The following is a 14,898-nucleotide window of genomic DNA, read 5'->3' as shown; positions in this document are numbered from 1 at the left end:
TCCATTAACAATTTTTTAAACTTTTAATATTGAAAAATTTGTTATTATGGATTTTAAAATTGATTATGTTTTTAATATTAGGCAATAGAAACTCAAGGACGTGTGAATTTCTTCCTACTTTTTAATGCAATTTGAAAATAAAATTTGGCATTATTTATAAACAAAACAATTGCTAGGGAATTGAAATTGTGAGTATAAAAAATTACAATTGCATTGAATATTTTATTTAACAATATTAAAGTATCGAAGACATTTATTATTTTATTTCAGAATTCTCAATTTTATCGTGAAATTTCGAATAGAAATAAGGGTCTCGAGTTTAAGGGTTTCCAGCGGAAAAAAATATGGTAAAGGATTTTGACATTTCAGGGTCAAAACTACCTTTGGAGACGTCTGCTCTAGATATCTTTGTAGTTCTTGGAATTTATTTCGATTTCTTGGGTAATCGTCGAAATTCGAAATCTCTCCAATATTGGAATTTTCCGCCCATTTTCTAGTTATCTTTAAGATAAGGTAGATTCCTAGCATTCCAGCATAGATGTTATCAATTTTTTTCGCCATAGACTACAGAGTTATGCAAGGAAGCAAAATTGCAAATTGCAAATTTCAATCCGTCACTTTGTAGCTTTGTAAGTTTGTAGTGGCTGCGGCTAGAGAGAGAAGAAAGGCGTAGAGTTGACGAGTAGACAGTAGAGAAAGAAGAAGAAGAAGCAGTTTGATGGAGAAGAAGAAGAAGAAGGAATGCAAGATACCTCGAGAGAAAGTGAAGCGCACGATGGATACAAAAAACAGCTTTAAACACGGCCCGAATTTCTTCGATGGAGGTAATGAATTTCAATATTTGCTCGACCGTGTCACCAGGCGCAAAAGAGTTGGAAAATTTCGCGGGTGCAAACGTCAAAACATCACTTTATCTCAAAAATCCGTCTGCTGCGCGTCCTCATGGCGTCTGCTAGTTTGACGCTGCGAAGTTCTCACCATAATGTTGATATTTTCGAGCCTTTCGCGAGAAATTCGACACATAATTCCTATTTTCAATCAAATTCGCTTTTTTCTACACTTATTTTCCGCGAGGGTGAGGCGTGCAATGTTGTTTTCGAAATATCCGGGCGTTGTCAAACGGCTTTGTTATGAGAAAATGGTGGTGGGAGAGGCAAACGTCACTATTTTGCGGGTTTACCGATTTTTCCCACATGTCAACTCGGCTGTAAAGTCGGAGATGAGCAAATTGAATTTGAAAGCCTCTCGACATTTTTCTCGTGGGTGGACATTTTTTTTTTCGGTGGCGTTTGAGCGGCTTCGAGAATCGTACATGACCTAGCGCAAAATGGTTCAAAATGGTTTTGACGTTTCGTGCGTTGGACGCAAGACCGCTTCCCGCGTATATACTATATACACATACACTACTCAGCATATCTAATATGTATATATAGGCGGACGTCTGACATGTCATTTGGTATTTTTTCTCCTTTGATTGTGTTTACATTGAGCGCAATAATTAATAATCAGCTGAAAAAGATCGAGTAAAATAAATGGAATCGTTAGATTTTCAGCAAATAATAATTAAATCGAAAAAGAAAACAACGAATTTCAAACGAAATAGTTGAATTTTCAAACGTGTAAATGAATTTACACTCAAAGAAACAAATATTTTACCGAAAAATAAAATTTTTTTATCAAAAGGCATGAATTTTCAACTAAAAATTTAAAAAAAAAGTTTCAACACAATATTTAAATTTTTAACTAATACCAAAATGACGAATTGGCAACTAGAAAAAATTAATTTTAAACCAAAACAAACGAATTTTCAATTGAAAAAGATAAATCTTAAACAAAAAATCTTCCAAAAAAGATGAATTTTCGACTAAACAAATGATTTTCTACTAAAAAGACGAATTTTGTACTAAAAAATTAATTTTAAATAAAAAAAGACGAATTTTCAACTAAAATGGATCAATTTTAAACCAAAAATGAAAGTTTAATTTCGAAAAAAAATGAATTTACACCCAAAGAAAGAAATATTCTACCAAAAAATAAGAATTTTCGTCAAAAGGCATGAATTTTCAACTAAAAATAAAAAAAATAGAAAAAAAATTTCAACAGAATATTTAAATTTTTAACTAATGCCAAAAAGACGAATTACCAACTAGAAAAAATTAATTTTAAACCAAAAAAGGCGAATTTTCAATTAAAAAAGAAAAATCTTAAACCAAAAAAGAAATATTCGGTAAAAAATACTTTTAACCAAAAAACAAATTTGTAATAAAATAGTTACATTTTTAAGCAAATAAATGAATTTGCACAAAAACAAGGTAATTTTCAGCTAAAAAATTAATTTTAAATAAAAAAGACGAATTTTCAACTAATAAAGGTCAATTTTAAAACATAAATGAAAGTAAAATTATTTCCAGTAAAAATAAAGTCATTTTTAACAACAACAAAAAACGAGTTTTTAACAAAAGTTTAATTTTCCAAGAATTTTAAAAACTATTTCTACAAAAAATACGAATTTTCAGATTAAAAAATTTTTTATTTTAAATAGAAAAGGCACATTTTTAACCAAAAACGGAATAGTTCAATTTTCAGTCAAAAATAATTTTCAACAAAATAGTTAAATTTTTAAACAAATAAATGAATTTATACACAAAGAAATTAATGTACTATAAAAAAAGACAAATTTTCAACTACAAAAAATAATTTTAAATAAAGACAGGCGAATTTTCAACCAAAATAGATCAATTTTTAAAATATCAAAATATCAAAATAGATCAATTTTTTTTTAAATAAGATTCTGCCAATAAGACAAGTTTTCAATTTAAAAAATAATAATTTTCAAAGATAAAACAATGTTTTCAACAAGATATTTAAATTTTCAACTAAACAAATGAATTAAAAAAAAAATTATAAAAAAACACAAATTTTCATTTTAAAAAATAAAAATAGAAAAAGAAACTTTCAACATAATATTTGAATGTTCAACTGAAATCAATGTTCAAACTAATAATTTCCTACCAAAAAGACGAATTTCCAGCTAGAAAAAATTAATTTTAAACCGAAAAAGACGAATTTTCATATAAAAAAGGTAAAATTAATTTTAAACAAAAAAAAGAAGAATTTTCCACTAAAATATATCAATTTTTAAACAAAAAGGAATGTTTAAATTTTCCGCAAAAAGAAAATCATTTTGAACAACAACAGAAAACGAGTTTTTAACAAAAAATTTAATTTTCAAATTAATAAATAAATTTAAACACATCCAAAATAATATTCTACCAAAGAGACGAAGTTTCAACTAAAAAATTATAATTTGCAAAAAGAAAACAAAGTTTCAACAAGATAATCAAATTTTCAACTAAAAATCTAAATTTTAAAAACAATTTCTACAAAAAACATGAATTTTCAACTTAAAAAATTTTATTTTCAACCTAAAAAGCCAAATTTTCAACTAAAAGTAAATCTTAAACCAAAAACGGAAAGTTCAATTTTCAGTCAAAAATCATTTTCACCAAAGAACAATTTTTCAACAAAATAGTTGAATTTTAAAACAAACAAATGAATTTATACATAAAGAAAGTAATGTACTATAAAAAAAACGAATTTTCAATCATGCAGTTGAATTATCAACTAAAAAAATTAGAAAAAAACAAGCTTCAACATAATATTTACACTTTCAACTAAAAAAAAAAAAAAAACGATTTTCTCCCAAAATGAGGAATTTTTAACTAAAATGGATCAATTTTAAACCAAAAATGAAATTTAAATTTTTAGTAAAAAGGAAATCATTTTTATCAACAACAAAAAACGAGTTTTTAACAAAAGAGTTTAATTTTCAAAGAAATAAATGAATTTACAAAGTCGAAAATAATATTCTATTAAAAAGACGAATTTTCAAAAAAAAAATTATAATTTGCAAAAAGTAAACAAAGTTTCAGCAAGATATTCAAAATTTCAACTAATAATCTGAATTTTTGAAACAATTTCTACAAAAAACACGATTTTTTAACTTAAAAAAATTTATTTTTAACCAAAAAAGGCAAATTTTCAACAAAATAGTTACATTTCCAAACAAATAAATCAGTTTAGACACAAGTAAAGTAATGTGCTACCAAAAAATACGAATTTTCAACTCTGTAGTTGAATTATCAACTAAAAGAATTAGAAAAAAACAAAACTTCAACATAATATTAACATTTTCAATTAAAGAAATGATTTTTTACCAAAAAGACGAATTTTAAACTAAAGAAATTAACGTTTTTGATAAAAAAAAAGACGGATTTTCAACAAAAATAGATGAATTCGGGGGAAAAAATCATTTTTAACAACAAAAAACGAGTTTTTCACAAAAGATTTTAATTTTCAAAGAAATAAATGAATTTACACAGTCGAAAATAATATTCTATTAAAAAAACGAATTTCCGCCTGACACAAATTAATTTTAAGCCAAAAAAGACGAATTTTCAATTAAAAAAGGTAAATCTTAAACGAAAAGTGGAATAGTTAAATATTCAGTAAAAAATCATTTTCACCAAAAAATGAATGTTAAACAAAATAATTAGACTTTTAAACCAAAAATGAAAGTTAAATTTTTAGTAAGAATATAATTTTTAACAGAAACAAAAAACGAGTTTTTAACAAAAGCGGCAAATTTCAAAAATGAAACAAAGTTTCAACAAGATATTTTAATTTTCAAATAAACAAATTAATATTTTTTAAATGAACCAAAAATACGAATTTTCAACTAAAAAAAATTATTTTCAACATAATACTTGAATGTTCAATTGAAATGAATTTGCAAACAGATAATTTCCTACCAAAAAGACGAATTGCCAACTTGAAAAAATTAATTTTAAACAAAAAAAATAATTTTCAACTTTATAGTTACATTTTCCTCTAAAAAAAATAAACATTTTCAAAAAGAAAACAAAATTTCAACTAAAAAAATAAATAAAAAAACAAAGTTTCAACAAGATTTTCAACTAACAAGTGAGTTTTCAAATAAATAATTTCCTACAAAAAACACGAATTTGCAGCTAAGAAAAATTAATTTTCAGCAAAAAAAAAACGATCTTTCGAGGTTTCTTGACAACAATAGTTTCAAACTGTTTCGAGTGATTTCGAGACCGTTTTGAGAATTAATCGAAAATTTTTATAATCTTTTAAAATTTTTTAAAATATTCTTTTGAAATTAATTTAAAAAAATAAAAAATCAGTTCAAATTTTCGCATGAAAGCTAAGATAATTTTTTTATTATCTTGAATCCTTTTAAAATCCTTAAGAAGCTTCAAAAATTTTATTTGAAAATATTCAAAAATGGATATTTTTTAAAACTGTTTTGAAATATTTTCGAATTTTAACTTAATTTAGAACCTTCTTAAATTTTCTAAATACCTTAGATTTGCTCCTATTTTTTTTACAAATCTTGGTAATCTTGCTAATTGAATGATTTTGCTTGAAAATCTTTACCATTCTTTTTCGAAATCTTAGAAAAGAATCAAATATCTTTTGAAATCCTTGTCAATTTTCTCTTACAATTTATTTTCAAAAAGAAAAATCAGTTTACATTTTCAAAATCTTTAAAAATTCACATTTTGCGTTTTTTAAAAATTATAAACAGTTTTTCAACAATTTTCTTAAAATTCTGAAAAATTGTTCATGAAAAAATGAAATTTCAATCAAAAAGATGAATTTTCAACAAAATAAATCCATTTTTATCTAAAAAAATCGATTTTCAACCAAAAGTTGAATGATTAGGGTTTCAGTTAAAAATATTAATTAAAAAAATAATATTATAAAAATAGTTTACTTTTCCACCAGATAGATGAATTTTCAATTAAAACAATGAATAGAATGAATAGAATTATTGTGTGTATAATATTAAGTGGAATATGAAACAAATTTTCAACTAAAATGATAAATGTTCATGAAAAAATGAATTTTTAATCAAGTGGTTCAACTTTCTACCGGGTTTACTTAATTTTTTAATAAAAAAGATAAATTTTTAACCAAGAAGATTAATTTTTTTACCAAAAAAGATCCATTATCAACTAACAAAATCGATTTTCAACCAAAAGTTGAATGGTTAAGTTTTCAGTTGAAAATATGAATTTAAGAAAATAATAATATTATAAAAAAGTTTACTTATCCACAAAATAGATGAATTTTGAACAAAAAGAATAAAGCTATATTAAAAAAAAGATTTTTTTTTTTTAATAATGCGGATCAACTTTAAGCCAAAAAACAGGGGAACAATTTTGTAATAAATTATTTTGAATAAAATTATTGTGGGTATCATATTAAGTACAATATGGAACGAATTTTCAACTGAAATGATAAATGTTCCTAAAAAAATGCATTTTTAATAAAGCGGTTCAACTTTCTAATCGGTATAGTTATTTTTTTATCAAAAAGATTAATTTTCTACCAAAAAAGAATAGGGTAGTTTAATTTGCAATTAAGCATAGATAAATATTTAAATATTTTACTAATTGATTAAACATTCATGTATTTTTTTAGTTGAAAATACTCGTAATTTTTTTACTAATAATTTAATGATTCCATATTTGGTAATTTGCTTCAATTCAACTGTTTTTTGATTGAAATAAAAATATTTTTAGCTGAAATATCACCTACTTTGTTAAACATTCATTTTTTTTTATAAAGATTGATTATTTTAGATGAAAATTAATTTCCTCAACTTAAAAATGTATTATTTTTTTATCAAAAAGATGAATTTTTAACCAACAAGATTAATTTTCTACCAAAAAAGAACAGGGTAGTTTAATTTTCAATTAAGCATAGATAAATTTTAAACCAAAGAAATGAATCTTCAACCAAAAATATTTTTTTAAAACAGTGCTTAAGTATTCAGTCAAGTACTTGAATTTTTAATCAAAACATGTGAATTTCCAAAAAAAAATTGAATAGTCAAATTATCATTGAAAATATTAGTTTTTAATAAAAAAGAAAAATAATTTTCAACCAAAAAATTAATTTAAATTAATTTAAATTTAAATTAAGAACATGTTCGTAAACCAGCTATTTTTGATCAAAATTCAAAAAGTGAGCGCATTTTCAAAATTTTTCAAACCACTTTTTTCAAGATTTCAAAATTCTATGGTCGGTTTTTCGTAGTACTCAGAAACTTAAACAATTTATCGTCATGACTTTTTTCTATGGAAAGAAAATCATCAGTTAGAGCATTTTCAGATTAAAAAAAAAAAAACTAAAATAAACATTTAAAGCCAAAAAACGCATGATATAAAAAAAGGCAAAAGAAGAAAAACGTTGATTTTTGAAAGCCCTACAGGATTATCATAACAACTTTTTTAATTTGGTCGAAAAGTTGAAAATTCAAATGTTCATCGTAGCAAAAATAATGAGAAATCCAAAAATTTCATTTTTTGGTCAAGCCATGCAAGATACGAAAAAAATTTGTAATGAATCATTTTTCGATAGGACGAGTAGATTTTCTTTTAATCGTAAAAATAAGATTAAAAATAAAACAATTAAATTTTTGGAAAGCGGGAAAAAAAATAAAAACAAGGAAATAAGAATGACTGATTCAATTTTTATGCATTTTATGAATTGTAATGATATAAATTTATTGCAGTGGTGCATATTTCAGCGCAGCTTGGAACACAATTTGTGTTCGTTAAAGCCGAAAGAGTTTTAACAAAAGGGAATTCACAATCACAAAATTACAATTGTTAAAAAAATTTGTAATGAATCATTTTTTAATAGGACGAGTAGATTTTCTTTTAATCGTAAAAAATAAGATTAAAAATAAAACAATTAAATTTTTGGAAAGCGGAAAAAAATAAAAACAAGGAAATAAGAATGACTACGATTCAATTTTTATGCATATTATGAATTGTAATGATATCAATTTATTGCAGTGGTGCATATTTCAGCGCAGCTTGGAACACAATTTGTGTTCGTTAAAGCCGAAAGAGTTTTAACAAAAGGGAATTCACAATCACAAAATTACAATTGTTAAAAAAAATTGTAATGAATCATTTTTCAATAGGACGAGTAGATTTTCTTTTAATCGTAAAAAATAAGATTAAAAATAAAACAATTATATTTTTGGAAAGCGGAAAAAAATAAAAACAAGGAAATAAGAATGACTATGATTCAATTTTTATGCATATTATGAATTGTAATGATATAAATTTATTGCAGTGGTGCATATTTCAGCGCAGCTTGGAACACAATTTGTGTTCGTTAAAGCCGAAAGAGTTTTAACAAAAGAGAATTCACAATCACAAAATTACAATTGTTAAAAAAATTTGTAATGAATCATTTTTCAATAGGACGAGTAGATTTTCTTTTAATCGTAAAAAATAAGATTAAAAATAAAACAATTAAATTTTTGGAAAGCGGAAAAAAATAAAAACAAGGAAATAAGAATGACTATGATTCAATTTTTATGCATATTATGAATTGTAATGATATAAATTTATTGCAGTGGTGCATATTTCAGCGTAGCTTGGAACACAATTTGTGTTCGTTAAAGCCGAAAGAGTTTTAACAAAAGAGAATTCACAATCACAAAATTACAGTTGTTAAAAAAATTACTTTTTTTGTAAAAAATTAATCTTCTTGGTTGAAAATTTCACTGTACTTTGTTGAAGATTAATCTATCGCGGCCGAAAAATCAAGAACTTTTGAACTACTTCAAAATACAAACTTTTTTTCACCAAAATTTTCGGAAGAGATTGTAGAATCTATTGGTACGTGAAAGAATTCATTCACAAAAATGTTTTTTACTACCGAACAATTTTTTAGCGTAAAGTATACTTCGTAACAAAAATTTGCATAACTCAATTATTGAATTTGAATGAAGAGTTCGCGAGTAATCCATTTTTGAAAAAAGAATGATCAAGAACTTTGATTGCTAATAACTTAAAAAAAAGTAAATTTTTTGAAAAAAATATTTTAGGAGAGTTATTGTGATATAAAAACGAATCGAAAACTGTATAAATTGATTGAAAACAGAACTACCGATTTAAAAGTGGCACACTTTTAAATCGAAACCTGAAGTTTTTAGACTTTTTATTTAAAATGGAAAAAAAAACTGACAGCTTCATTCAATCATAAACGCGGGTTTCCTGACGAGAATAGTTTCAAATTGCTTCGAGTTATTTAGAGATGGTTCGAGAATTAATCGAAAATGGCGCCATGCGCTGTTTAATAAATGGAAAATATAATATAAGGATTAAGGGCATGTGACACAGCTAAATACCTACATTACCGACCTCACTTTTTCAGTTCAATGAATGTTTTTTTGAACCTAAGAACTTTTTTTGTAAATAAAATATCGAGCTGAAACTTTGGAAGATGTATTAGTGCACAATAAAGTACGTTTAGGTACTGCATTTTGGTAGGAACTTCACTGAAAATTATTTCATCTTTTTTCTGTACCTCGACATTTTTTGAACGTTCCAACTTTTTTTATACATAAAATATTGGTCTCAAACTTTGAGAAATGCAAGAGCTGAAATAAAACTACGTTAAAGTACAAAGCTTAATAATAATATGTGTAAAAAAAATACTTCAACAATCAATTCCAACGACATCAGCCGGTAAAGTTGTACACGAAAATACGAACTCTCTAGAGCCTCGTCTAGCGGCCGCCAGGTTTCGTATTTTCGTGTACAACGTTACCGGCTGATGCCGTTGGAATTGATTGTTAAAATATATTTTTTTACATCTTTTATTGTTAAGCTTTGTACTTAAACGTAGTTTTCTTTCGGCTCTTGCATTTCTCAAAGTTTGAGACCGATATTTTAAGTATAAACAAAGGTCGAACGTTCAAAAAATGTTGAGGTTCAGAAAAAAGATGAAATAATTTTCAGTGAAGTTCCTACCAAAATGCAGTACATAAACGTACTTTATTGTATTCTAATACATTTCCCGAAGTTTCAGCTCGATATTTTATTTCCAAAAAAAATGCTTATGTTCAAAAAAACATTCAGTGAACTAAAAAAGTGTGGTCGGTAATATAGGTATTTAGCTGTGTCACATGCCCTTAATGTAAATTTAATAATTAAATTCAATGATGTTATGATTACTTTCGAGCCGGGTTTTGAGTTCTAAAATTTGTCCCGATAAACCCGGACCGGCCAAATTTGAAATTAAAAAAACGTCTTGAAATTGGTAAGTTTGTTGTTTTGTTTGTAGAAAATGTTGGAAGAGACAGTCCGGGCGCTTTGCTTGATATGTTGGCGGAAGTAGCGTCACAGACTCTTCATTCGGAAAAAGAGCAGAGTGAAAAGGCGGTAGTTTTGGGGGAGAAAAGCAGGGCCAAATCTGACTCCTTGAAACGTAAAAATCAAGATTTGACTTTCAATGTTCTCGAGCTGAGTTCCATGCCAACGAAACAATTGGTCAAGCAGTTTTCGATATTCACGAGCGACGAATTGAAACGGCAGTATTCATACGTTTGTGCATTACTACCTGATGAATGCGACCAGAAATACACAAGCTTTGCCAGCGAAGGCAGAGCCAGAATGTCTATAAAAGCTCATCTCGAAGATCATTTGGAGAATTTGAAATCCGATCAGGAAGCATGTGAGAAATCTTTTTTTCTTAGTCAAGAATTTTTATTATTTTAATTTATTTATTTATTTTTATAATAAACAGGGGCGCTTTGTTTATACAAGCTCAGGCTTGAGGCGCCGAATTTCAAAAAGCGAGTCTAATTTTCAACTTAATTTCATTATTTTGTTGAAAGTTCAACAATTTTGGTCAAACTTTATTTTTTGAAATTGGAAATTTCAACTATTTTCTTGTTGTTTGCTTGAATTCAATTTTTTTTTTGAAAATTTTTATTTGAAATATCAAGTCATTTGTTTAATATTCGTTTTTTATGAACATTTATTATTTTAAATGAAAATTAATTTCCTATTTTATTCATTTTTTGTATTCCGTGGTTAAAAATTTATTTTCTTCAGTTAAAAAATTAGCGATTTGTTAGACAATTAATCTCATTGATTGAAAATTTATTTCTTTGTTAAAAAAAATAGTTTTTTTTTGTTGATACTTAATTTTTTTAGGGAAAGTATAACTTTTCAATTTTTCGTCCAAATTTATATTTTTTGATAAAAATGTAACCTCCTAAATTAAAAAATGTATCTGCTCAATTAAAAATTTTACTAATTGATTGAACATTCATGTATTTTTTTTTTGTAGAAAATTTTTTTTTTTTTTTACTGAAAATTTAACGATTCCATATTTGGTTAATAATGTAGCTTTTTTTAGTTACAAATTCAACTGTTTTTTGATTAAAATAAAAATATTTTTAGTTGAAATATCACCTACTTTTTTAAACATTCATTTTTTTTATAAAGAATTATTATTTTGGATGAAAATTTATTTCCTCAACTGAAAATTTAACTATTTCATTTTTCTTTGAAATTCAGTTTTTTTTTTTAAATTTATGTATCTTATTCATTTTTTTTATTCCGTGGTTCAAAATTTATTTTCTTCAGTTAAAAAATCAGTAATTTGATTGACAATTAATATCAATGATTGAAAATTTATTTCTTTGTTAAAAAAAATAGTTTTTTTTTTTGTTGATACTTAATTTTTTTAGGGAAAGTATAACTTTTCAATTCTTCGTCCAAATTTATATTTTTTGATAAAAATGTAACCTCAATTAAAAAAATTATCTGCTTAGTTACAAATTTGTTTAATTGATTGAACATTCATGTATTTTTTTTTTAGTTGAAAATACTCGTAATTTGTTAAAACTGTTTTTTTTTGGTAGAAAATTATTTTTTTTTCTACTGAAAATTTAACGATTCCATATTTGGTTAATAATGTAGCTTTTTTAGTTACAAATTCAACTGTTTTTTGATTAAAATAAAAATATTTTTAGTTGAAATATCACCTACTTTGTTAAACATTCATTTTTTTATAAAGATTTATTATTTTAGATGAAAATTTGGAATCTTTTTTTAAATGAAGTATTTTATTCATTTTTTTATTTTATGGTTGAAAATTTATGTTCTTCAGTTAAAAATTCAGCTATTTGGTAAAAAATTAATCTTCTCGATTGAAAATTTATCTTTTTGCTTGAAAATTTATTTCTTCGATTGAGAAATAGTTTTTTTTAAAATTTTAAATCAATTTTTTTACTGAAATTGTAACTTTTTGTCCAAATTTATATTTTTTGTTAAGAAAAATAGGCTTTTAAGTTAAAAAATGTATCTGCTTGATTAAAAATTTTACTAATTCATTGAACATTCATGTCTTTTGGTAGAAAAGTATTCGCATTAGTTGAAACTTAACCTTTTTGGATAAAAATTAAATTTTCTGATTAATAATTGATTTATTTTGTTAAAAATACGTTTGTTTTTCTGAAAATCTTGGTTGAAAATGTATGTTTTTTATTTTAAAATCCATGTAATTTGTTAAAACTTTGCTGTTTTTTGTTGAATTTTTTTTTATTAAAAAATTAACTATTCCATATTTGGTTAAAAATTTATCTTCTTTAGTTAAAAATTCTACCGTTTGGTAGAAAAATTAATCTTCTCGATGAAAAATTTATCTTTTTGCTTAGAAATTTATTTATTTGATTGAAAAATAGTTTTTCTATTGAAAATTATATATTTTTTTTTACTAAAAATGTAGCTTATTAATTTTCTGTCGAAATTGATTTTTTAAAATAGAAATTTAAAATTTTACGTTGAAAATTCAGGTTGAAAATTGATCTAATTCTATAAAAAGTTATTTTTTGTTGTTGAAAATTAATTTGGTTTTTTTTTTGAAAATTTAACTATTTTCTTTCAAGTTCAAAATGTGTCTATTTTAGGTGAAAATTTAACTAATTCATCGATCACCAATGTTGTTTGATAGAAAATTAATTAGTCTTATTAGTTGGAACTTAATCTTTTTGGATAAAAATTCATTTTTTAAATTCAAAATTTAACTATTTTGTTAAAAATTCATTTTTTTTCAATGAAAATCTAACTATTTCTTTTAGTTTTGAAATTTAGTTATTCATTTAAAAGTGTAACTTTTTTTTTTAAAACTAATTTTTTTATTGATACATCATTCTAGTTACAGAACATTTTTCTTTAAATTTAAGTAATCAATTTTTAATTTTATTATTCTATGGTTGAAAATTTATCTTCTTCAGTTAAAAATTTAATTGTTTAGTAGAAAATTAATCTTCTCGGTTGAAAAATTATCTTTTTGCTTAAAAATTTATTTGTTGGATTGAAATTTTTTTACTAAAAATTTAACTATTTTATTTCAAGTTCAAAATGTGTCTATTTTGTTTGAAAATTCAATAATTTTGTTTGAAAAGTAGTCTCATTAATTGAAACTTAACATTTTTTGATAAAAATGCATTTTTTAGTAAAAATGGAATTATTATATTGAAAATTAATTTTTAATATCGAAAATTTATTTTTCTGTTGAATTTTTTTAGTTAAAAATCTATGTATAAAATCTATGTAAAACTTAATTTTTTTCTTGAAAATTATTTTTTTTTTTTACTAAAGTTTAACGATTCTATATTCGGTTAAAAACTGTTGGTTAAAAATGATTTGTTTAAATATTCATCTTTTTGGTTAAAATATTAAATATTTTGTTGAAAATAGTTTTTTTGCAGATTTTTTAAATGGAAAATTTAACTATAACAATTAAATATTCCTTAATTTTAAGTAAAAATCTCTTGACGAACATTTATTATTTTAATTGAAAATTTAACTATTCAATTTTTTGTTGAAAATTGATCTTTTTTGGTAGAAATTAATCTTCTTGGTTGAAAATTCATCTTTTTGGTTTAAAACTTAACTATTCCAGTTCAAGATTTGAAATTTTAGTTGTAAATTATCTACTTTGGTTAAAAATGGAATTATTTTGTTGAAATTTGTTTGTTTTTTAGTTTATTTTTGTTTTAAAATTTATAATTTTAATTAAAAGTCCATATCTTTTTTTGAAAGTTGTACTATTTTGTTGAAAATTCAATTTTTTTGTTAAAAATTAATTTTTACAATGAAAATTTATCTATTCAGTTTCTCTCTTAGTTGAATATTCATGTTTTTAATTGAAGAATAGTCGTTTTTTTTTTTGAAAATTCAATTGAATTTCAACTGTTTTTTATTTTAAATCAAACATTTTTTTATTGAAATTTCAACTACTAAATTTTTCGATAAGAATTCGCCTTTTTGGATTAAAATTCAACTACTAAATTTAAATTGTCTTTTTAAAAATAATTTTTTTTTTTTGCTTGAAGATTCATAATTTTAATTAAAAATTCAATTATTTGGTTTAAAAATCTTTTTTTTATGTGTGTTTAAAAATTCACTGTTTTAGTTAAAAATTCATTTTTTTAGTTGAAAAGTCAAGTATATTTTTGGAAATTCGTCTTTTTTTTGTGGAAATTAATTTGTTGATTGAAAATTTAACTATTCTATTTTTGGTTGAAACTCGTTATTTTTCAGTTTAAAATTAAACTATTCGGATAAAAATTTATTTTTTTAGTTAAAAAATCATGTATTTAGTTTGAAAATTTAACAGTTTCGTTAAAAAATTTGTTTCTCCTAAGTGAAAAATCTTTCTTATATGGAAATCTAATTTATATTGAAAATTCGTATTTTTTGGTTAAATTCAACTATTTTTTATTTAAAGTAAAACCTTTTTTTTTTTGAAATTTGAACTATTTATTACACTTTTCTTTGATAATTAATATTTTTGGGTTTAATTCAACTGTTTTTAATTGAAAATTAAAATATTTTTTGGTTGAAAATCGATAATTTTTAGTTGAAAGTTAAACTATTTGGATAAAAATATATTTTTTTAGTTAAATAATCATGTATTTTGTTGAAACTTGTTCTTTTTTTGTAGAAAATTCTTCTTTTTTTAAATAAATAAACTATTTTGTTA

At 23.6% G+C, this 14,898-nt stretch overlaps 1 protein-coding gene across 1 annotated transcript in view; it reads left to right on the top strand.

Annotated features, from left to right (window-relative positions):
- The first annotated feature begins 588 nt into the window (after positions 1-588).
- LOC117172480 overlaps positions 589-14,898 on the top strand; it is a 50,932-nt gene continuing 36,622 nt past the window's right edge. Inside the window, exons 1-2 of the mRNA XM_033360460.1 lie at positions 589-824; positions 10,183-10,572. Of these exons, the coding sequence (XP_033216351.1) occupies positions 719-824; positions 10,183-10,572 (496 nt within the window). The 5' untranslated portion in view covers positions 589-718. The remainder of the gene's footprint in view (positions 825-10,182; positions 10,573-14,898) is intronic.

Source organism: Belonocnema kinseyi, chromosome 5, assembly GCF_010883055.1.
Source record: "Belonocnema kinseyi isolate 2016_QV_RU_SX_M_011 chromosome 5, B_treatae_v1, whole genome shotgun sequence".
Taxonomy (NCBI): Eukaryota; Metazoa; Arthropoda; class Insecta; order Hymenoptera; family Cynipidae; genus Belonocnema; species Belonocnema kinseyi.
This window is presented reverse-complemented; position numbering and strand designations above follow the sequence as displayed.